Genomic DNA, 25,966 nt, shown 5'->3' on the forward strand with positions numbered 1-25,966 from the left:
AAGCGATGTGGGCCTTACATTCTGTCAACAGTGAGGTCATTAGAGATGGAGCAGAAGCTTGAATTATGGAAGGATGATGAAAGAAATTGGCGGTGCTCTTTTGAAAGTAACCATTCCGACATTTGCCTTGAGTAATTTAGTGAAATCCTGGAAAACATAAATTTTGATGGTTGAATTGGAATTTGAACTGTTGTCCTCTCAAATGCGAGTTCTGTGTGCTAACCACTGCAACATCTTGTTCGATCCCATTAATTTAATATAATAATAGGTATAATGTAAATGCTTGTTTATCCTCTAATGTGATAAGTATGATGCCAATAAACATAATGTAAATGGTAACTATATTTTTCGCTTTACCATAGCAACAAAAAACAATGACATAAAGAACATACAGTAGTTCTTCAAAACCAGGCCATTAGAAAATACACAAAAAGTGACAAAAAATAACACCAACATTGCCCATAAAATAAAATGATTTCTCCCTGTTCCAAAAAACAGGTAGACACCCAACCACCCCTTTCACTGTTTCTAACTGATCACCTGTATAACGTCTACGTAGTCCAGCTGCAGCAGCTCAAGGCTCTTCGCAAAGCTCTCCCTCGTCTTCTGTGCAGAGAAGTCGAAGATAGTGCGTGGGTCTTCCATCGAATAGCGCGCGACCTTGGTGGCGATGTAGTACGCCTTCCGAGGGATGCCCTTCAGGGCCTGCAGAACAGGTAACAGTGGGCAAACATTAGGAACACTGGCTGACCAATTCTTTTACACGAAGCCGAATATAAGTTCAAAGAATTTATCGGAATGCAGCCGTGTGACTTTTTTTGATAACTGCTGATATACTGACAAGTAGATGCCCTATCATTTTTGAGGCACAAGTGTGTGATGAATTTTAACAAAACTGATAATACACATTGCAGACTCATTCAGTTTTAATCTGCAGAGTTTATCAGACTTCTGCCAGCAATGGTACATTTCCCCCCTGTGGAGGTAAACAGTGTTAAAATTGAGTTTCTAGGTGAAGTTACGTAAACTTTACAGTAGAAGAGTGATATTACACTGTGCACTTTTGTTTTTGCTAGATTTCCTTGCACAGTTCTCTCTCACTCACTCACTCAAGTGTCTCAATAGCCAGTGTCAATAATTCTAACATACAAGTACTGGTTTCTGTAATTATGTCTCCGGCTCATTTCTTTTTGAATGCCTCTTATACTTCACTGAGTAATGTGCATACATATTACTTACATTTCCTGACTTTTATATAATTATTGAAGAAGTAATTACTGGGTATTTTACCATTTTGTAATGACTGTATAATGCTTATCTTTATACAGGCACAGCCAATCATGGTTGAGCAGTTAAAGTGTATAGAAGTATGTGTCACTCAGCCCTCGCGCTGTGGTCCGTATGTGAACTTCATTATCAGTTCCACTTCATTCAGTACCATTCATTTGTCATCCAGCACTGAAGGAACAGAGTTGCTAAGTTAGCTGTCTGCGTTACCACTTGTGAATATTTGTTAGATAGCCACAGGCTTTACTAGTTGCTGACCCACACTACTATATGGGGTGTTCAAAAAGTCTCTTCGCAGTGCCGTATGATTGTTAGCCCGCATGCCATATGCCGCAGTGAATATACCGAAGTGAAACTCACTGCAGTATCATTGTATGTTAATTGTTTCATTGAAAAATATGGGACCAACAATCTGACATCTAGAAACTGCAATCCAAACTCCTAGAAATTGCAATCCAAACTCCTATTTTCACAGAATGAAGTGGTCCCTCGTGAATACACAATGGATTTGCAGTACTCCACATACGAGAATTTTGCGAGTTCATGTACACAGATAAATGAAACCATGCCTCATCAGTAAAAAACGTTTCATTAAGAATATCCCTTCCATTTTGTTGAACGAAATGTTTGAACCATTGACAATAATGCAGTTTCTTGCCATGATTAGTATTTTTCAGCTCTTGCACAACAATCATTTTCTATGGGAAAAGTTCTAATTTTTTCCTTACAGCTGTCTGGACTGTTCCGACACTAACATAGATTTCCTGGGCAAGTTTTCTTACTGACTTGTTCAGACCCATGGACATTTTATCAGAAATATCAAGTAGTTTATCATCAGAGAAAATGCTAAATGACCACTTCTCGGTGCATCTGTCACTGAACCCGTACTTCGAAATTTGTTAATCAAATCTCGCACAGTATCATGATGTGTGAGTGTTATCTCTGGGACAACTGAATTAAATGTTTGATGAACTGAAACTGTGTATTTACCACCAGCTTTGAACACTTGTTCAACTAAAAACACACATTCTTAAATGATTAGCATTTTAACACTGACAAAAATGAAACAAACGAACTAAACTTAAAGGTTCATGCCAACAAGTAATGACACACACCAATGATACTACTGATGCTGGCTGAGATAAACAAAACAATGGAATGCTGGGAGAGTCCTCTTGAAGGGAAGTAACCCAGGCAGGCGAACAATCGTACGGCAGTGCGGAGAGACTTTTTGAACACCCTGTATCTGACAGAGTTACTACACGAAAACTGATCTTTAATGTTTAGTATCAAAAATATGAGAAGAGAATGAAATTTATTTTTGATAGCTTTGTGTACCATTATTTAACAACTGCTTAAAATACACAATAATCATTAGGAGATTAGCAGTAGAAGGAGGTCTACAAGACTTAAGAGGTAACCAAAACAGGTCGGTAGTGTTACAGGTCAAATATGGTTTGCATTCACTGGTGTTCACTCTTGTTGCACTGGTGTCGGTCTTTTACTGGAACACAATAGAAGTTCGCATCCCCTCAGCATTGGTCAAGCAGTAACGTTATCATTTCTCTGCTGTTTTGCACGCAAAAGGAGTACTGTAAGTGATGGTGTGCTCTGGAGAAAATGTAATGTGTAATGGTAGTGATAGATGAATGTGCAAGTCCAAGAGATCCACAGCACAAATATCGATGAAAAAATATGATTGGCAGAAAACTGCCGAAGCCACAAAAGGTTCAACTGGGGATGCGAGAGAGACAATAAAATCATTACTTCATTTCATTAAAAAGGAACAGTATGATAAATTTCCTTAAAAGTAAGCAAGTATGAATACATATGTATTATGTTGCCTAAAATTAAAAATACTCAAAAGATTTGATAATTCTCATTGATGACATTGACAGTAGCCACAATTACGAGGTGCATTCGAGTTCTAAGGCCTCCGATTTTTTTTCTGCGGACTGGAAAGAGATAGAAACATACGCATTGTTTTAAAATGAGGCCGCATTCATTGTCAATACGTCCCAGAGATGGCAGCACCGTACGGCAGATGGAATTTTACCGCCAGCTGCGAGAATGAAAACTGTTTTAAATACTTAAAATGGCGACGTTTTCCTTACTTGAACAGCGTGCATAAAATGGCAACGTTTTCCTTACTTGAACAGCATGCAATCATTCGTTTTCTGAATTTGCGTGGTGTGAAACCAATTGAAATTCATTGACAGTTGAAGGAGACATGTGGTGATGGAGTTATGGATGTGTCGAAAGTGCGTTCGTGGGTGCGACAGTCTAATGAAGGCAGAACATCGTGTGACAACAAACCGAAACAACCTCGGGCTCGCACAAGCCGGTCTGACGACATGATCGAGAAAGTGGAGAGAATTGTTTTGGGGGATCACCAAATGACTGTTGAACAGATCGCCTCCTGAGTTGGCATTTCTGTGGGTTCTGTGCACACAATCCTGAAAATGCGAAAAGTGTCATCCAGGTGGGTGCCACGAATGCTGACGGACGACCACACAGCTGTCCGTGTGGGACGTTGCCGAGCAATGTTGACACGCAACAACAGCACGAATGGGACTTTCTTTTCGTCGGTTGTGACAATGGATGAGATGTGGATGCCAATTTTCAATCCAGAAACAAAGCGCCAGTCAGCTCAGTGGAAGCACACAGATTCACCGCCACCAAAAAAATGTCGGGTAACCGCCAGTGCTGAAAAAATGATGGTGTCCATGTTCTGGGACAGCGAGGGCGTAATCCTTACCCATTGTGTTCCAAAGGGCTCTACGGTAACAGGTGCATGCTATGAAAATGTTTTGAAGAACAAATTCCTTCCTGCACTGCAACAAAAATGTCTGGGAAGGGCTCCGCGTGTGCTGTTTGACCGAGACAACGCACCCACACACCGAGCGAATGTTACGCAACAGTTTCTTCGTGATAACAACTTTGAAGTGATTCCTCATGCTCCCTACTCACGTGACCTGGCTCCTAGTGACTTTTGGCTTTTTCCAACAATGATAGACACTCTCTGTGGCCGCACATTCACCAGCCGTGCTGCTATTGCCTCAGCGATTTTCCAGTGGTCAAAACAGACTCCTAAAGAAGCCTTCGCCGCTGCCATGGAATCATGGCGTTAGCGTCGTGAAAAATGTGTACACCTGCAGGGCGATTAGGTCGAGACGTAACGCCAGTTTCATCGATTTCGGGTGAGTAGTTAATTAGAAAAAAAATCGGAGGCCTTAGAACTTGAATGCACCTCGTACATGCCTGATATCTCACTGGTATTTTAGATGTTTTTGATGTAATAACCCAATAAATAAAAACTGGTTTCTGGCAGTTACACTACTTGCCCTCTAACAAATTACTTGACAGATTTTACAGGTAGTCTAAGTGACACATAGTACGTACATTTCACATTTCCTTAATCATATTTTGTTGACATTATCTTCCTTATATATACTTAATAAAATCCTTGAAGTGTTTGACACATTGTAATTGCAGACATCAAACCTATCTGAGAAGTGTCAGCTAATGAACTGTGAAACAACTACTAATGCAAAGATTTTGAGTTGCTAATAACCACAGAGAAAATGCTCGCGTTTTCTCAGGTTATGTTCATCATCAGTAATTAGTGTATTGCATATAAATATCCTCGTCAACTGTAATGAGAAGCCAGTGAAAGGTGCCAGCTGACAGAAGTGGAAAGTTTTGGAATAATGATAAGCCCATTCTATGTCTTCTCTCTTGTTACAGGCACAATCAAATGATAGTGAACTCTGACTCTGCAAATGTTCATTTGGTTCAGCACAAACACGGCCTAAGCAACTGGTGGTGGTGATGGTGCTTGTGTCAATGATGATATACAAGTGTCAAATCATGTTTAAGTAAAGAATAAGAAAAAAAAATCTCTTTTTTCAGACAGTACAATTTTTAAAAAGCAAATGTAATTCACAAACAGAAAAGTGACAATAAGAGCTTCCATCCTCGGCAAGAGGATTAAGCGATTAAGCCTGTGCAGCTCAACCTCACCTTGCCAATAACTTCTTCAGACCTGCCGAGGCCATATAAGGGCGCCGTGTCAATGTAGTTGATGCCTTGCCGGATCGCCTCCCGCACCGCTGCGATCCCCTCTTCCTCGGGGAAGTCTCTGCAACAGCATAGGTTTCATCAGTTACAGGAGAGTTGTCCCATCTCTGTGCATTAATATGTCTGGGAATATCCTGACCTATTCTATAATTACAGGAAGAATAGTAAATATTTTAGGTGTGGTAGTATAGATTAATTCGAGTGAAATATTCCTTATAATGTGCAAGGTGTACAACTTTGCTTCCGCCGTTTGCCGATTGGTGGCAACAGTGGTAAGTAACAGTTGAAAGACACAGATCGCAGATGTCAGGCAGCTAGCTTGGACCTTGGTCAACATAACCTCATTCAAACATTAGTCGATTTGTGTAATGCATCATAAAGCTGTTCTTGATTGGAAATGTCAGTTTACGAGCCTAATTCTCGTCATTTGTGGGAGGTGTTACTGTTTTGTTGCAGTATGAAGAAAACAGGGGCTGAGTCTCGTCAAATGTTCTCAAGTACATATGGTAAGGACGCTATTAGTGAAAGAATGTGTCGTGAGTGGTTTCAAGGCTTTAAGAACGGTGATTTTAACGTCGAAGACCGGCATAGTGGTGGAAGAGAGAGTGTTTTCAAAGATGCAGAATTGGAGACATTGCTGAGTGGAGACTCGCGTCAAACTCGAGAAGAATTGGCACGATTAGTGGGAGTGACACAACAAACTGTTTCAAAATGTATCAAGGCTATGGGCATGATTCAGAAAGAAGGAACTTGGGTCCCGTGTGAGCTGAAACCGAGAGATGTTGAATGGTGTTTGTGAACAGTTGCTTCAAAGGCAAAAACGAAAGGGATTTCTGCATTGCATTGTGACCGGGAACAAAAAATTGGTTCATTACGATAACCCTAAATACAAAAAATCATAGGGATACCCTGGCCACGCTTCTACATCAATGGACAAACCGAATATTCACAGCTCCAAGATCTTGCGTTTTTGGTGAGACCGGCTCAGCGTCGTGTACTACGAGGTGTTAAAACCAAGTGAACCAATCACTGGTGCTCGTTATCAAACGCAATTAATGCATTTTGAGCAGAGCATTAAAAGAAAAATGGCTGCAATACAGTGAGAGGCACGATAAAGTGATTTTGCAGCACGATAACGCTCGACCCCACGCTGCAAAAGAAGCCAAAATGAACTTGGAAATGTTAAAATGGGAAGTCCTACCCCACCCACCGTATTCTCCAGACATTTCCCCCTCTGACTATCACCTGTTTAGATCAATGGCGCATGGCCTGGCTGACCAACACTTCAGATCTCATGAAGAAGTCACAAATTGGATTGATTCGTGGATCGCTTCAAAAGATGAACAATTTTTCGATATGAGATTCATACACTGCCCAAAAGAGAGGAGAAAGTAGTGGCCAGTGATGGAAAATACTTTGAATGATACATGTGTAACCAATTTGTTTCAATAAAGCCTCAAATGTTGGGGAAAAAGGTGCAAGCAAAGTTGTACACCTTGTATATTCAATTTTCATTGGCTGCAGAGGTACAGCTGGTTTAGGTGTAATTGGCTTACTGGGACAATAGCTTACTGGAATACCCATTACCAATTCATATATCTACATCCACACTATAGTCTGCAAACCACTGTGAAGTGCATGGCAGAGGGTACATCCCATTGTACCAGTTTTTAGTGTTTCTTCCTGTTCCATTCACATATGGAGTGCGGGAATAATGATTGACTGAATGCCTCTGTGCATGCAGTAATTGTTCCAATCTTATCCTCATAACCACTATGTGAGTGATACATAGGGGATTGTAGTACACTCCTAGAGGCACCATTTAAAGCCATTTCTTGAAACTTTGTCAATAGTCTTCTTTGGGATAGTTTACGTCTATCTTCAAGAGACTTCCAATTCAGTTCCTTATGTATCGCTCTGACACTCTTCCATGGATTAAACAGACCTGTGAACATTCGTGCTGCCCTTCTCTGTATACGTTCAATATCTCGTGTTCGGCCTATCTAGTATGGTTCCCACACACTTACGCAATATTCTAGAACTGATCATCTTGTGGTGCAGTTCTTCTTGTTGTCTCCGTGCTTGCTAAGAAAATGGGATGAGAGGTTCCGCCTCATGCAAGACACCTTTTTTCTTTTGTTTCACTCATACATGTTTCAGCACTTTTGTGCTATCATCAGTGGGTTCTATTTTTATTTTTAAATTATGTTATTGTCCTCTTGTTTTGGTAGCTGTTGTGCTACACAATATACAACATGTCATAGTTTTGAAGTTGTGGTACGTTTTCCTGTTTTGTTGGCGAAGTAAATAGGCTTACTTTTTTGCCTGTGTTCGCGCGGCAATGCAGTTTTTCGATTACTCAAAACATAGGCAAAGTTTTCACTGCCATTACGTGTTGTTGTGGCTGTGTGGCGTTCATTTGTTTTTGCACGAAAAGTATAAGATTTACTGAGAAACTAACTATAGAAACAGACAAAGCCTTGCTTTTTTTAGGCAAATCAGATAACTTGAAATTTCACTCCCCGTGATGTGTGGAGCAACCAGCAATCTGTGTTGTGCCAGGTAGTACAATACAAATACATATTCTTGTTGTATCACAGTCATTACAGTGAAACCATTTAAGCCGCTTCCATTACATATCTACGCAGTCCACAGATGTGACTCACTTCTGCATTATATCGCATATTGTATCGCAAATCGTACTATGAGTTCAGTGTGAACTGTGCCTATTGCTCGTTAACTCACATCTGACAAAAACCTTCATGCACACATGTTTTCAAGTACCCTATTCTGTACATGCATGGTGTTTTGTGGTAGACAATCAGTAGAATGGGCATGTTGTGTTAGCACTATCAAGACTTTTTTGAAAATGGGCTTCCATATTTGTTGGAAAATGTTCCTTTGGCTCCAAGGTCAGATGTGTTCTATCGACTAGACGGGGCCTTTGGACATTCTAGTAGTCAGGTGACAGTTAAACTTAACACTTCCCCGAAAGATGGGTTGGCAGATACGGTCACATTTCTTGGTCACCAAGGTTTCCAGACCTTTAGCCCTTTCAGTTTTTGCCTGTGGGACAGTTGAAAGGTGAAGACCACAGTCATAAAGTAAACACAAAATACACACTGATCATTTGGATTACAAATAGAGTTCCCCTCTTAAAAGAATGCAAGATAAGTTCAGAAGAGCTGCACGTGATATTGTCAAGAGAATTCAAAAGTACATTGAAGGAGGAGGTGAAATTTATGAAAATCACTTCTAGACTTTACTAATTAACCTTTCCTAAATATATTGTGTGTGTATTTGTATAGGTTACATTCTAGCAGCTGAATTTCTCTAACCTATACTAAGTGGACACATGTTATGTGGAATGTTTTATTCAAATTAGTCTACGCTACAACCTTTTAAAATATTTACTATTCCTCCGGAAACACATCATATAGAATGCTGTGGCTAGAGCTCAGTATATGTCACACTTACTCAGTTTATTTTGTATGTACACTACTGGCCATTAAAATTGCTACACCAAGAAGAAATGCAGATGATAAATGGGTATTCATTGGACAAACATATTATACTACAACTGACATGTGATTATATTTTCATGCCGTTTGGGTGCATAGATTCTGAGAAATCAGTACCCAGAACAACCACCTCTGGCCATAATAATGGCCTTGATACAGCTGGGCATTGAGACAAACAGAGCTTGGATGGCGTGTACAGGTACAGCTGCCCATGCAGCTTCAACATGATACCACAGTTTATCAAGAGTAGTGACTGGCGCATTGTGACGAGCCAGTTGTCGGCCACCATTGACCAGACGTTTTCAATTGGTGAGAGATCTGGAGAATGTGCTGGCCAGGGCAGCTGTTGAAAATTTTCTGTATCCAGAAAGGCCTGTACAGGACCTGCAACATGCAGTCGTGCATTATCCTGCTGAAATGTAGGGTATTGCAGGGATTGAATGAAGGGTAGAGCCACGGGTCGTAACACATGTGAAATGTAATGTCCACTGTTCAAAGTGCCGTCAATGCAAACAAGAGGTGACCAAGACGTGTAACCGATGGCATCCCATACCATCACGCCGGGTGATACGGCAGTATGGCGATGACGAATACACGCTTCCAATGTGTGTTCACCGCGATGTCGCCAAACACGGATGCGACCATCATGATGCTGGATTCATCCCAAAAAATGACGTTTTGCGATTCGTGCACCCAGGTTCATCATTGAGTACACCATTGCAGGCACTCCTGTCTGTGATGCAGCGTCAAGGGTAACCGCAGCCACGGTCTCTGAGCTGATAGTCCATAGCACAACGTCCCGTATTACCCTCTTGAACCCACCGATTCCATATTCTGCTAATAGTCATTCGATCTCGACCAATGCGAGCAGCAATGTCGCAATACGATGAACCGCAATTGCTATAGGCTACAACTCGACCTTTATCGAAGTCGGAGACGTAGTGGTACGCATTTCTCCTCCATCACAACAACCTTTCACCAGGCAATGCCGGTCAACTGCTGTTTGTGTATGAGAAATCGGTTGGAAACTTTCCTCATGTCAGCATGTTGTAGGTGTTGCCACTGGCGCCAACCTTGTGTGAATGCTCTGAAAAGCTAATCATTTGCATATCACAGCTTATTCTTCCTGTCGGTTAAATTTCGCGTCTGTAGCACATCATCTTCGTGGTGTAGCAATTTTAATGGCCAGTAGTGTATATTATATCAAACCTTGTATGTGTATCAGATGTTTGCATTGAAATGGGTCAAAAAATACATAAACAGCATAGGACGTTGACAAGTGCTGTCAGGGAAAATACATTTAATTTTCATAAGCCATTGCAAATAAAACAAAAACATGAAACTACAATAAAAACAAACACAAAGTGAAAAGCATACTAAAAGGATCACTGCAATTTAAATATATAAAAGTAGTCTATCTTGCAAAACTCATTCAATGAATAACATGTTTTATCAATTAAATATTTATTTTTTTCATTTTTAAACTACAGACCTGACCGCACTTCAAAGAAGTAGCACTAAGCATCTAGAACCAGACAACTTGTCTGGCATAGAGGTAACAAATTATATACACAATCTTCCCTTGTGAGTCATTCTCTTAATTCCTGAGATTAGACTTCACACACAAACAGAAAAATACATGGGGGACTTTTAAATTATGTATAGATATGTAGTTCATTTGTATGGAGTTTACTTCTCTATGGAAAGATAAATTGAAAAGGAATAGTCGTGAAGCTGCTGAAAAGCAGATATGGTGGAAAATGATAAGAACAAGCTGGACAGAAAGAAAAACCAACAAGGAAGTCTTAAGGGAAAAGAAATGGCCTTGCATTAAAGGCCAGTGGAGTCATATATTAGTAACAGAAAACAAAGGTGCACATTATCAAGTACACAATAGGAATAAGATTAGATTCAGAGTGAGTAAACATTAAATATGCTCCTGTTCTAGGTTTATATAAATTATTTACCCAGGACATTGGAAGACACTTCAAAAACTGTCACATATGTTGATGACAAGAGTATATTCATAAAAAGATGAAAACACACCTATACCAAACACATCCAGGAGAATAATGGAACAGGATTACAACTGGTTCACAGCCCATATCTTGACCCCCAAACTTGCAAAAACTCATATTATGCAGTTCCAAAAAGTAGAGATTAATGATCACACATTGGGCCACGTTTGAAGTTCCTGCACATCCAGATGGATAATAAACTACGGCTGCCTCAGCATGTGATAAACTTATGCAAAAAAACTCAGTTATGCCTGCTTTTCACTTAGGAATCTCTCTCACTGTGTTGATGTGTATACAAATTTGCTAGCACGCTTTTGTGAACTTGATTCATTTCTGTCCTATGATATAGTCTTCCAATTCATTGTAGCAAAGGTAAAGAAAGTGTTTATCCTTCAGAAGTGTACAATAAGAATATTGGGTAAACTTGAATAACAGGACATCTTGCAGAAGTCTCCATAACAGGGTGCCTATTGGTCAGAGAAGTCATGAGAAAGTCATGAAAGTGAACAAATGCTCATGAAAGTAAGGAAAAAGTAATGGTGCAGTTATAGAAGGGAGTGCCAACTTAGTGCTACTCTAAAAAACGTTATATCCAGCAGTCCATTTAATAAACAGTAATGCATAACTATACATTTTATAAAGATTTACCCAAACTCTTACAAAGTCTCTGTTATCTGTAGGGGACTGGGATGTCCATCTGTGCAAGCCAGGTTACCACAGCCTCTGCTACTGACATTTGGAACCTTGAGGGTCAGGTGCAGAGAGGGCAAATTTGGAAGTGTTGCTTTGTTAACACAGAGCTATATGAGATGTATACACCAAGTCAAAATGAGGTGTAAACTGTAGTTCCGTCCAAGATAATGCTGCCATCTAATGTGTCACTAGAGAAGTATCAGAATAACTGTTTCTGTTATTCTGTTCACCCCTTCTTCTGTTTAAATTTCATTAATCAGCATCTTTTTTGGAAAGGTATTTTTAAAGGTTTTTCATAATTAATATGAAACTACTGTAATTCTAATCTCTTATGGAAGATGTTAATGATGATCAGAGTAAAATCAATTTCTCACCAGCCAAAAAGTTAACCATGCTTTACGAGGGGTATTTGAAAAGTCTGTGCAAAGTCCAAGAGATGAGACCATCAGTGTGTATCGAGGTCATGTTTAGTTAGTAGCATCTTTGGAAAGAGTGCACACCAAGTTTCAGCCATATTGGTCTATTTCTTTATGTTTGGCATTCATGTGAACAAGGAAGTCAAGTGATTATTCAAAATGGGCGAAAAAGAATTTCGTATGGTGATTAAACATTACTTTATGAAAGCCAAAATGCCTCAGGAGACTAAAGAGAAGCTTGATAAACATTATGGTGACTCTGAACGTTTTATTAGAACAGTTTATAAGTGGTTTCAAAATTTTCGGAGTGGCCATATGGGCACAAGTGATGCTGAATGTTCTGGGCACTCTGTGGAATATACGACCCCAGAAATCATTGATAAAATCCATGGTATGGTCACGGATGGCAGAAGATTAAGGTTCGTGAGATTGCTAGTGCTGTGAACATCTTGAATGAATGAGTACATAATATTTTGAATAAACATTTGGACATGAGAAAGCTATCCGCAAGATGGGTTCCATGATTGCTCATGCTGGGCCAAAAACGGAATCATGTGAAGTGTTGCAAGGATGGTTTGCAGCTGTTCAGGAAGAATCCACAGGATTTTAAGAATCATTTCGTCACTGTGGATGAAACATGGATACATTACTTTACTCCTGAAACATGGATACATTACTATACTCTTGAGACATGGATACATTACTATACTCTTGAGACATGGATACATTACTATACTCCTGAGACCAAACAACAATATAAACAATGGGTTACCAAGGGAGAATCTGCACCAAAAAAGGCGAAGACCATTCCTTTGGCTGGAAAGGTTATGGCGACTGTCTTTTGGGATTTGCAAGGGATAATCCTCATCGACTATCTGGAAAAGGGTAAAACTATTGCAGGGAAATATTATTCATCATTATTGGACAATTCGAAAACCGAGCTGCAAGAAAAAACCGGCAATTGGGCTGCAAAAAAGTCCTTTTGCATCACGACAATGCACCAGCACACCCCTCAGCAGCTGTGGTCGCAAAATTAATGGAAATAAGATTCCAACTCGTTTCACATCCCTCCTATTCTCCAGACTTGGCTCACTCGGACTACTATTTGTTCCCCAATTTGAAGAAATGGCTGGTGGGACTAAGATTTTATTCAAACGAGGAGGTGATTGCAGCAACCAATAGCTATTTTGCAGACTTGGACAATTCCTATTATTCGGAAGGGATCAACAAATTAGAACAGCGTTGGATGAAGTGGATAAGTCTGAAAGGAGACTATGTCAAAAAATAAAAAAGATTCACCCCAAATAAATGTAAGTAGTTTTTACATTTGCATGGTCTTTTCGAATGCCCCTCGTATTATTAGTATATAGTACCCTCCCCATTTTTTGTTTTGTTTGGGGGGGGGGGGGGCACAAAACTGTTACGCTCATAAGCACCCATTCTGTGGCTTACTGAAGGGTAAAAAAACTGAAATTTAAATCAGCAGCAATGGGAGCAAACCTCAAGAAGGAGGGAAACTAAAAATGGAAGGGAATCTTATAAAACTGCTATTGAAGGAGGACTGTTTTCCCCGAAAAGAGCATTAAATGAAAACTCAAGGATGCGATCAGCTGAGCGCGCGTCATCTGCTAAAAGGGAAGATATATCAGGCGACAGCTGTAAATGGGCACACAGTGGATTAAAATAGCGGCGCTGAAGTAAAAGGTGTCTCACTGTCCACAATTGAAAGCAGTAGGGGCAAAGTGGGGGAGGATCACCACTTAAACAATGTCGATAGCTAAAAAGACAGTGTTCAATCCAGAGTCTAGTTAAAATTACCTTCTCCTGATGACGAGGCTGGGAGGAAGAGGTCCAAGCACAGAGAAGAGGTTATATGTCCTGTAACTTATTATCGGGAAGTGCAGACCAATGTGTGTGCCATAAAAGAGCAACACGACAACATAAAATGCTATGTAGATCGGCAAAGGAAACCATGCGAACGGCGGGCCAAGGAAGAGAGATGGCAGCCTTTGCCGCTATATCAGCAGCCTCATTCACAGATACCAGTGTGCCCTGGGATCCAGAGGAATGCCACAGAGATTCCCCCCCCCCCCCCCCCCCTCCCCTCAAGTGGAGCATGTGGAGGCAGTCCTGAATCTGGTGGACCAGAGAGTGGATGGGATAAAGAGCTTGGAAGTTGAGAAGAGTGCTGAGTGAATCCCAGTATATAATACACTGTATCCGCTGATGATGACAGATGTATTGGACAGCTTGGAGAACAGCATAGAGCTCCGCAGTAAAAACTGAGCACTGGTCGGGAAGCCAAAATCTAGTAGGGATGGCACCAACAATATAGGCACTCCCAACCTAAAAGGTGGTCTTGTGGCCGTCAGTGTAAATAAATGTGACATCCTCCATTTGTGCGCATGGAGCAACAAATACCCAATGATAAACTATGAAGGCGGGGGGGGGGGGGGGGGTGTACTATCCTTGGGAAGCTGACAAAGGTCACAGAGAAGGCAGGTCCAGGGGCAAAGCCAAGGTGGCATTGTACCCCCATTTGTCAAGGAAATTGGAAGGAAAGGGAATGTAGCAGGTGACAGAAGCTGGCTCCCAGTGGTAGTAGAGAGGCAGGGTGACCCGCATACCCTAAATCCATGGAGGCGTCAAAAAAAAGGGCATGGGTCAGATGAGCAGGCATAATGACTCAGAAGGGCAGCTTGCTGATTGGACAGTGGAGGTTCAGCAGTCACAGCATAAAGGCTCTCCACAGGGCTTGTGTAAAAAGCTCCAGACGCTAAATACAATCCACAGTGGTGGACAGAGTCTAGATGCTGAACAATAGACGGTTGTGCAGAGTAATAAACTATGCTTCCATAGTCCAATTTCGAGGTGCAATAGAGGCGGAGGAGAGCCACTCTGTCCATTCCCCAGGAGGTACCACTCAGAACATGGAGGGTGTTGAGGGACCTTGTAGTTGTATTTGCTGTTTGCTGTTTAAGTTAGTTTTCTTCAAGCCACGTGAGATTTTACTGTATTACACAATAAAAATAGCACAACACTATTAATGTACTGTGAGTGAAATGAATGCTATAAGTACATTTAAAAAAATCAATTTTTGAGAATATAGCGTAACGGAATAGATGAAAAATCCTCTCACCTAGCAGCAGCAGCAGCAGCAGCAGGAAAACTCACGTATAAAGGTATTTTAAATGTGTTTATATGTGTGTTCTCCTGCCACCACTTGGTGAATGTTATAAATAGTTTGATTTGTAAAAGTAAGAAGATAATCAACCACAAGTGTTGTTGTATAACTAGAGAAGGCCGAAATGCACGCGTTAAAATCAAGCAGGCTGGCGTGAGGTCTGAAACAGGATACGTAATGAATGCTATAAAGAAAAGTACGTAGCTTCTGGAATACTTAACTTTAATCCACATTTGTAGAACATCTCTCTTGATGATACAATAATAGACTAGCAATATAAATGGAATACGGCGCCTTGCTAGGTCGTAGCAATTGTAGCTGAAGGCTATGCTAACTATCGTCTCGACAAATGAGAGAGTAATTCTCAGTGAACCATGGCTAGCAACGTCGGCTGTACAACTGGGGTGAGTGCTAGTACGTCTCTCTAGACCTGCCGTGTGGTGGCGCTCAGTCTGCAATTACTGACAGTGGCGACACGTGGGTCCGTCGTATACTAGCGGACCGCAGCCGATTTAAAAGCTACCACCTAGCAAGTGTGGTGTCTGGCGGTGACACCACAAGTGTTTTACTGTGACACTTCTTCACTTCATGTGGTGAATACGGCTTTGAAAATAGCTCATATTAAAAGTAATTGGAATGCTCATGAATTTCTAGGGTAATCTGGTACTTTATGACGGATACTCTTTCAAGCAGTGTAACCTGCTCAGACGTCACTGGGTTTTCTAAGTTTTCTCTCAAATTTTTTTCTTTAAGATGTGTTGGAAATACTGAAGTCATGAAAAGAGCACTTGAACTTATTCTGCATGTGAAGAAGTATGTTGCTGAAGTACATAAAAGACCTCCAGAGACTAGAGATATTGAAAAATTTAAACGTCTCTTAGAACACAACTGTGCAAAACATGAAGTTTCCTGTATCTGTATCAACTGAACCTGAGGAGCTTTTAACTACGCATCTGTCAACTGACTCTTCTCTACCCATTTTTGTACAGAGATTTGTTCAGTTTAATGTATAGCACTGTATCTCAGTTCATAAAGAAACTGTTATGAAAATGGCGACAACGTCTACCAAATTTTACTTGCTACTGATGTTTCCGAAGCATGTGATTAAGAAACAAGTCATTATGCAGATATTGTATGTGGTGCCATTGCTGCTAGAAAGAAAACACAGAAAGTGATGTCCTTATTTCATAAAAGTATGCACAGGTACTTTGCAAAGTCTATATCTACAAATTACTAAGAGGACTCCTTTGAAATTAAAGATTGTAGGCAGTTCATGTTTATCACCCTAAGTTATACAGCGCTCCATTCTGAGAAATTCTTGACTGACAATGCATTGGAAGAATTTGTGTCAAAAAACATATGACTCCATCAACAGCTGACATACTGAAGAGTGAATATTTTAAATATTCTGAGTATTCAGAAAAACAACTAGAACAATTCAATCCTAAGAAGGATGAACTTGATCATTTTCTGATGAATTTATTGCTAATTGCGAAACATGACTTCACCAAGTTTGTATAGATGTTATGCATGTTTCATGGAAATGCTGCAGTTGAAAGAGGCTCCTCTGTTAACAAGAGGTTTTACTCCGAAACTTAGAAGATACAGTTGATGCAGAAAGAAGTGCTTACACATAATCAAAGATCAATAAAGAATGATTACAGAAAAGGTCATGGAACAATCTGAAGCTTTAGATGTTGAAATTTCAAGTTTAGCTAAGAAATTTAAAGACTGAATTTTTTACAGTGCGATTTTGCACAAATTTTGAACTTTCTTAGTTCTTAAACTGTCCTAAGGAAAACTGAAAGTTGTCAGTGCAGTACTACTTTAAAACAATGTGTATTTTAAACAATGTGATGATACAAGGACAGTTCAGAAAGTAATCTCCTTTTGCCTGTAAATAAAAAACTTTCATGGAAAAATGAATTTTGTTATGTCCAACCTGAAACTACGACCGTTTGCTAGTTTAGTATTTGTCATAGGATTTCACTAATTTACAAATTCCTTTTCCACAAAATCTCCTGCGTGGGTGAGCAACCAGTCTTTCACAAAATTTTGGAGTTCATTGTTGTGCTGTGATGCAAACCACTTCCTCATATGAGTGAAGAGACGAAAATCCCTTGGTATCAAGTCTGGACTCTATGGGGAATGACTAAAAATGTCCCATTTGAATTGCTTCAAAATCTCAAGAGTGTTTCGGGCACTGTGAGGACACGTGTAGTTATGTAAGTGCAAAACACCAGGTGTCAGCATACTGTGATGTTCTTTTGAATGGCAAGCCTAAGTTTCTTCAAAGTTTCACAGTACACATCAGATGTCATCATCATTTCACAATCCATAAATTCAACCAGCAAAATTCCCTCAGTATCCCAAAGCCATAGCCATAACCTTCCTCAATGACAAAGTTTGGCAGGCTCTGTTTGACCTGCTTGGGGAATTGGTATGGCTCCAAGCGACTGACCATTGTTAAGTTTCGGCATTTACATTTGCCACCCAATTGTGTGAAGCAGGCAAAAAGGAATACAAATGTCTCAAAAATGAGATCGACAGGAAGTGAATAATGGCTAAGCAGGGATGGCTAAAGGACAAATGTAAGGATGTAGAGGCTTATCTCATGAGGGGTAAGATAGATACTGCCTACAGGAAAATTAAAGAGAACTTTGGAGAAAAGAGAACCACTTACATGAATATCAAGAGCTCAGATGGAAACCCAGTTCTAAGCAAAGAAGGGAAAGCAGAAAGGTGGAAGGAGTATATAGAGGGTCTATACAGGGGCGATGTTCTTGAGGACAATATCATGGAAAGGGAAGAGGATGTAGATGAAATGGGAGATATGATACTGTGTGAAGAGTTTGACAGAGCACTGAAAGACCTAAGTCAAAACAAGGCCCCGGGAGTAGACAACATTCCATTAGAATTACTGACAGCCTTGGGAGAGCCAGTCCTGACAAAACTCTACCATGTGGTGAGCAAGATATATGAGACAGATTCAGATTCAGATTCAGATTCTTTATTAGTCATTCAGCATTGTTACATGCAATAGACTTCGTCAGTTCACTTAACTTATTAATTTTACTAAAAAAATTTTTTTACACATTTAAGTTGATATTAGGCATTTCTAAAAATTCTTCTAATGAATAGAATGGATTGGTTAACAAGAAGTTATGAACATTGTCTTTAAATAATTTGTCAGGTTTGATTGACCCATTTTTAGACAATTTGTTATATATTTTAATTGCCATATACTTATGACTATTGTTAGTTTTGGCTAATCTATTTTGTGGCAACAGCAGAGAAGTACACGTTCTTGTATAGTAGCCATGTCTTTCATTTGTTACACTTAAATTAGGTAGTTCAGCAAGTATGTAGTTAACACTGTCAAGAATATATAAATTAATTACTGTTAAAATTCTATATTTAGTGAACAATGGTTTACAATGTGTTCTATTATCTACCTTAGCCATTACTCTGATTGCTTTCTTCTGGATCACCATAATTTCATTTATTTTTCTGCTGTTTCCCCAGAGTATTAACCCATACCTTAAAACAGATTGAAAAAAGGCAAAGTATGCTGTCCTTACATACTCAAATGTCACACAACACATCAGTCTCTTCAACAAATATATAACTCTTGACAACCTAACCACTATGTGATCTACATGAGAGTTCCATGTTAGACTGTTGTCAAGTACAATACCTAAAAACTTTGCCTTTTGTTTTTCTATTTTTGTAGACTTTGATAGACTGAACCACATATTCTGGGTCTTTTCCTCATTTAATAGCAGACCATTGGCATTAAACCATGATGTTGCATTTTCTTTTGCCAATTTCATATCACTTACAAGGTTATCAAGTACATGGTTTACAGATAGAAAAGTTGTGTCATCTGCATACATATATGTCTTTACATCTATATTTCCTGGTAAGTCATTTATGTGTACAAGGAAAAGAAGTGGTCCCAATTTAGATCCCTGTGGCACTCCATGTTGAACCTCGAGTATGTTTGACAGATGACTTCCTGAACTCACCACCTGGTTCCTTTTATTGAGGTATGATTTGATGAGTTTTAAACTTTTATCACATATTCCATAGTACTCAAGTTTAGAGAGCAGAAGTGAGTGGTCAACACAGTCAAAAGCTTTGCTCAGATCACATAAGGTTACCTGTGCGTGCGCATGGTCCTCAAATGCTGCTAGAATGTCTCTGACTAAGAGCTCTATGGCATGTATAGCTGACCTTCCTTTTCTGTAACCAAACTGTGATGCACTTAACATACCATTTAGTTCTAGGTACTCATACATCTGCTTATATATTATGCCTTCAAAGACTTTTCCTAGTACTGGAATTAGTGAAATTGGTCTGTAGTTTGCAGGATCTGATTTGACACCCTTCTTAAAGACTGGAGTTACCTTGGATAGTTTGAGAGGATCAGGAAAAAACCCTTCTATGAGACACAGGTTTATAGAATACGTTAATGGTGCTGCAATGTAATGTATGATTTCTTTCAATAGATTGTTTGACATATTAAAAATATCTGTACTGTATGAATTTTTCATTTCTTTGACTATTTTAAAAACTTCATGTTGGCATACCTCTCTGAAGTGTTTCAATGATGATCCGGCCCTATTATGATTTGGGTTTGCTCTCTTCAGATAATCTATATATGTTACATTCGGTTTACTGATCAGCTTTTTGATATCATCAGCACAGCTTACAAAATATTTATTGAATGTATCTGCTGGTATTGGGACTGTCTTGTCGAAGTTTCTGACTTCACCTTTAACAGTATTAATTACTGACCAGGCTGTTTTGCATTGGTTTTTACTATTTTTTATGAAATTTGTGTTGTATCTTAGTTTCGCTAATTGCAACTCTTTCTTATACAGTTTCTTAGTGATTTTTTCAAGATCCTTAATTTCATTAGAATTGTTTACTTTGGCAAGGCGCTTCAACAGCAGTAGCTTATTTTTTAGATTCTCCAGTTCTTTGGTGTACCAAAATTTACCTTTTCTTGTTTTATGGTATTTCTTTTGAACAAGATGGGCTTTTAAAATACCTGTTAAGTAATTGTGGAATGTTTCATAAACTGTTTGGGCACTGGAATCACAGTTTTGAAATAATTTGTCCCAGTTTGTTATGCTCAACTGGTTTGTTAGTTTTATGAGATTGTGTTTTGTTAATATTAAGGTATTAGATTTTGTTAACTTTTGTCCAGCCTTGCTCTCATCTCCTTTTATAAAATGTCTTAACTTTACTGTTAACATGGAGTGGTCTGAGAAAACAAACTCCTTTACCTTGGTGGAGTACATATCACGAGCACAGTTGACAAAAGCATTATCCAAGCACGCTTGTAGTCTTGTTGGTTCTGAATTTACATGATGGAAGTTGTGCTGCCTCAGCATATTCAGTAACTTATTTACACTGGGTTTGTTACATGTTACATCAAAGCTTGAATTAAAGTCTCCCCCAATTACAGTTACATACTGTTTCCATTTCGTTATGTAGCAGAGTACACTGTCTAAATTATCTAAAAAAGTTTTATCATCTGAGTCAGGGGAATGGTAGATACATACTATGATAAGTTTCATTATATCACATATGATCCCGGTAATTTCAAAGTGTTTCTCTACACATGCCCAACCAAGATCTAGTTCTCTACACTCTATTTCATTTGAAACATAGATAACAGTACCACCATTACGGTACTGAGATCTGCAAAAACTGTTTCCATATTTATAACCTTCTGGTACATAGTATTGTATTTGTTCTGGTTTAAGCCAATGTTCTGATATACATAAGAAAGAATACTTATTCTGTGGCAATGACTCATCCAGAATTTCAACTTTATTTTCAAGACCCTGAATGTTTAAAAATAGGATGTTGTTGTGACTTATCTGTGAGTTAGCAGGCTGGTTTTTCACATTTTTATTTTCTTCTTGGCTTGAAACCATAAAAAATTATCACTGAAATACCCTCAGACTTCAAGAAGAATATAATAATTCCAATTCCAAAGAAAGCAGGTGTTGTCAGATGTGAAAATTACCGAACTACCTGTTTAATAAGTCACAGCAGCAAAATACTAACGTGAATTCTTTACAGATGAATGGAAAAATTGGTGGAAGCTGACCTCAGGGAAGATCAGTTTGGATTCCGTGGAAATGATGGAACACGTGAGGCAATAGTGACCCTACGACTTATCTTAGAAGAAAGATTAAGGAAAGGCAAACCTACATTTCTAGCATTTGTAGACTTAGAGAAAGCTTTTGACAATGTTGACTGGAATATTCTCTTTCAAATTCTGAAGGTGGCAGGGGTAAAATACAGGGAGTGAAAGGCTATTTACAATTTGTACAGAAACCAGATAGCAGTTATAAGAGTCGAGGGGCACGAAAGGGCAGCAGTGGTTGGGAAGGGAGTGAGACAGAGTTGTAGCCTCTCCCTGATGCTATTCAATCTCTATATTGGGCAAGCAGTAAAAGAAACAAAAGAAAAGTTCGGAGTAGGTATTAAAATCCATGGAGAAGAAATAAAAACTTTGAGGTTCGCTGATGACATTGTAATTCTGTCAGAAACAGCTAAGGACTTGGAACAGCAGTTGAATGGAATAGACAGTGTCTTGAAAGGAGGGTATAAGATGAACATCAACAAAAGCAAAACAAGGATAATGGAATGTAGTGGAATTAAGTCGGGTGATGCTGAGGGAATTAGATTAGGAAATGAGACACTTAAAGTAGTAAAGGAGTTTTGCTATTTGGGGAGCAAAATAACTGATGATCGTCGAAGTAGAGAGGATATAAAATGTAGACTGGCAATGGCAAGGAAAGCGTTTCTGAAGAAGAGAAATTTGTTGACATCGAGTATTGACTTAAGTGTTAGGAAGTCATTTCTGAAAGTATTTGTATGGAGTGTAGCCATGTATGGACGTGAAACGTGGACAATAAATAGTTTAGACAAGAAGAGAATAGAAGCTTTCGAAATGTGGTGGTACAGAAGAATGCTTAAGATTAGATGGGTAGATCACATAACTAATGAGGAGGTACTGAACAGAATTGGGGAGAAGAGGAGTTTGTGGCACAACTTGACTAGAAGAAGGGGTCGGTTGGTACGACATGTTTCGAGGCATCAAGGGATCACAACTTTAGTATTGGAGGGCAGTGTGGAGGGTAAAAATCGTAGAGGGAGACCAAGAGATGAGTACACTAAGCAGATTCAGAAGGATGTAGGCTGCAGTAGGTACTGGGATATGAAGTAGCATGGAGAGCTGCATGAAACCAGTCTCAGGACTGAAGATCAAAACAACAAATAACACCCAATTGTCAGATTTCTCTTCAAGAAAAACCTACTCCTTCTCCATTGTAGCATGAAAGGAAGTCTAAGGCAGAGACCATTCATTTGGTTTTGTGGACATCTGTGAGAAGTTTCAGTACCCACTGAGCACAGTACTTTCGGTAGGCTAAGTTATCGGTGACAACCTAATACAAAGCTGTAAGCGAAATTTGCAGGAATTGTTCAAAAAGTTCAGAGATCGTGAATCTTCAATTTTCACAAACTGTTTCATCAATTTTCTTGACAAGATCATTACTCACAGCAGAAGGCTCACAACTCCTCTCTTCATTAGAATGTTCTATCACTTTTTTTAAAAAATCAGACCCATTGCCACACAACACCTTCACTCATATATTGGGCTGAGAGGCTGCAGTTGGCAGTCTTGTGTGCATGAGGTGTGCTTGCCTGTGTGTATGAATGGTGTGTGGCTCTTGTTTACTGACAAAGACTGTGACCGAATGCTTTTTGTATCTTTTAATTGTGCATGTCTGCAACTTAATGTGTCTTCTTCACGACAAGTAGCAATCTGTCTTTTCCTACGTTGTTGATATTCCTACCTGGAGTTTCCATTAGCCTTTTCATAATATTGTCACAAGTCATATATAGTTCCATTATTCGTGTTGGCTTACAGTTTAAGTGACATAGGAATTTTACATTTATCTTTCACTTCAGCCAGATTCCAAGTTCATTACAAAAATGTTTTTGTTCATTGTAGTATCATGTACATTTTTGGGGTGGTGAATCTGACTAAAGAGATAACGGAAGAGTCACGAAAAAGACATGAATTTGATACTCTGACAATCAGCAGAATTCCTGTATAGTTACCTAGGGATTCTTACACTTACAGCCCAGTAAATATACTGCCTACAGGTATTTGTGTTTAGAAAAAAAGAGTGAATTTAGAATGAATTCAATGGTTCACAACCACAAACAAGAAAAGAGTGAATTTAGAATGAACTCTACAGTTCTTAATCACAAATGTAGAAATAGCAATGATTTCCATACAGAGTATGAACCCTCTCTAGGGTTGGGAATGGAAACTTATATTCATGTGCAAAAGTCTAACAGATTGCCAGTGGACATTAGACAGAAAATCGAAAATCCCTTAATACTGAAAAACAAAGTAAAAACATACCTTATTAGCCACTACTTGTTCAACGCGTGAGGTTAGGAATGTCTAACTCTAATGTTTGTACCAGATAGACCCTGATTTTTCCAGTATATAGACTGCTAATAGTGATCTGTATAAGGTTAAAATGCTTTGTTTGATGTGTTGGATAATGAGACCAGCAGAGTAGTATAGGACGAGAAGCAATTGTTTTATTCAAGGTAGCTGTTTTTCTCCTAACATAAATATGTAAGTAATCGAGAATTACTATAATTATAAGTTTAAGTAGATTAGTACTAGTCACAATTTGTTGCTAGTCACTTTACAGAAGTTGCCAGCAGTGGTTGGTCCTGCCTGTTAACACATTCACTGTGGCTCACACTTACAAGCATCAACAAAAGCCACTAGTCTATTGCTGCTAATGGTTATGAGCATTTCCACCACCAACTAGTCAGTGCAGCAGTTTATTATAGGTGTGTGTGTTAACAGTTGTTAATATTCACTTTAGTTTTGCAGCTGTGACCACGTTTTTGTACAAGCAATGAAGTTTCTGGGAACAATTTTTTGCCCACATTTTTTAAAAATTTTATTTTATTTATTTTTAATGTGCTTAATTGTCTGTGAGATAGCTTGTTTGAAATGGCAGGTAACCAATGGACACTGGGACCTTCTAAAGCTAAAAAGTGTAGGAAGAATGAAAAATCCACTGCTGATCAGGTACTGAACATGTTACAAGACAGCAATTTTGAATTTGAAGATAAGAAATTGCAGGAGTATAGTTCGAGTCTCAAGGATACAGAAACCTACCTCAGTGATGATAATGTGGAGACAGAGCATTCAAATGCATTTTGTAAAAGTGTGGGTTCAGAACATATGGATGATGATGATGATGATGATGATGATGATGGTGGTGGTGGTGGTGGTGGTGGTGGTGACGAAAATATAGATGGTGAAGAATCCACACTGGCAGATGATGAAGTACACAACATGCAATATCATCCATTTACAAAACAGGCAATGTTTACCATGTCATCCTACTAGCAATGGACCTATGGATTTTTTAGGCTATTGCTTACAGAAACCATCCTTCGCATATAGTTGATGAAACAAAGTGAGTGTATTTCTCAGTGACAACACAAAGGACAGGTCTTGGATTCATAGTTGGAAACCTGTTAGTGTACAAAACTACTTGTCTTTTTAGGTATTTCATTACATATGGATTACATGAAAACCTCTCAATTACACAATTACTGGAAGAAAGATCCTTGGTTTCAAAATAAAGGAATAGTGATGATCATGAGCAGAGACAGAGATATGATTATCTTATACTTATTACATTTTGCTACAAATCCACAGACAGGACGCTCAAAACTGTATGACTGATTATATAAAAATATGACCTACCCACTAAACTATTTTAACAATAAAATGTGTCAAGTATATTACCCAGGGAAAGACCTACCTTTAGATGAATCGATGATTCTTTGGAGGGAGAGATTGTCTTTTAGACAATATATACAAAATGAAAGGCATAAATATGACATAAAAATGTAAATGCTAAGCAATCTGGATCGTTTTGTAAATAACTGCACTATGTACACAGGAGTGCTTGATGAGATGAGGGGAAAGTCTCATGCTGAAAAGATCATTTTGCATTTGTTGTTGGAGAAACTGCATGGCGGCCATCGTATTTACACGGACAATTGCTACAATAGCTTTGCTTTAGCTAAAACCTTACTGAATCTGGAAACATGCAGTACTGGGACATTATAGGAGGAACACTCTCGAGGAAGTAGTATCTGTAGAAATGAGTAAAGGAAACACAAATCCTTGCTATTTGGAAGATGTGATGATCAGAAAATTTTATGGAATTTCAGAACACAATGGCACAAGTGACCAATTCATACCAGCAAGCAATCTCAAAACTACTGCCAATTGTCAAATACAGCGCAAATGTGTCTGGGACTGACTGGCAGCATCAGACATTATTTACATGAACGGCAGACCATCCGCTGGCCTTAAAAACTATTCTCATGCTTAATTGACATGCTACTTTTCAATTCATATTATTTTTACAACAAATATTTGGGGAGTAAAATAATACTGTAGGATTATAAAATAAAAATAATAAATTTACTACTTCCTCCAATGGAAATTCAAAGAGATGTGCGAAGCAGACCTCATAATAAAACACACATTGTGCAAAAGCAGGAACCAGCTGAAAGGAAAAGGCAAATCATGAGGCAGAGGTGTAAAAAGTGAGCCAGACAGGGCATGTTCTGACTCCCCATGTAATACTACGAGAGTCTGAACAGTTCTTGATACTGTTTGAA

The 25,966-nt window shown here is 39.0% G+C and overlaps 1 protein-coding gene across 1 annotated transcript in view; it reads right to left on the reverse strand.

Moving 5' to 3' along the window:
* Positions 1 to 25,966, reverse strand: part of LOC124720108 (L-galactose dehydrogenase-like) — a 100,391-nt gene that overhangs the window by 42,894 nt on the left and 31,531 nt on the right. The window contains exons 3-4 of the mRNA XM_047245400.1: positions 5,311 to 5,428; positions 541 to 705 (exon numbers count right to left, since the gene is read on the reverse strand). Of these exons, the coding sequence (XP_047101356.1) occupies positions 541 to 705; positions 5,311 to 5,428 (283 nt within the window). The remainder of the gene's footprint in view (positions 1 to 540; positions 706 to 5,310; positions 5,429 to 25,966) is intronic.

Source organism: Schistocerca piceifrons, chromosome 11 (genome assembly GCF_021461385.2).
Source record: "Schistocerca piceifrons isolate TAMUIC-IGC-003096 chromosome 11, iqSchPice1.1, whole genome shotgun sequence".
Taxonomy (NCBI): domain Eukaryota; kingdom Metazoa; phylum Arthropoda; class Insecta; order Orthoptera; family Acrididae; genus Schistocerca; species Schistocerca piceifrons.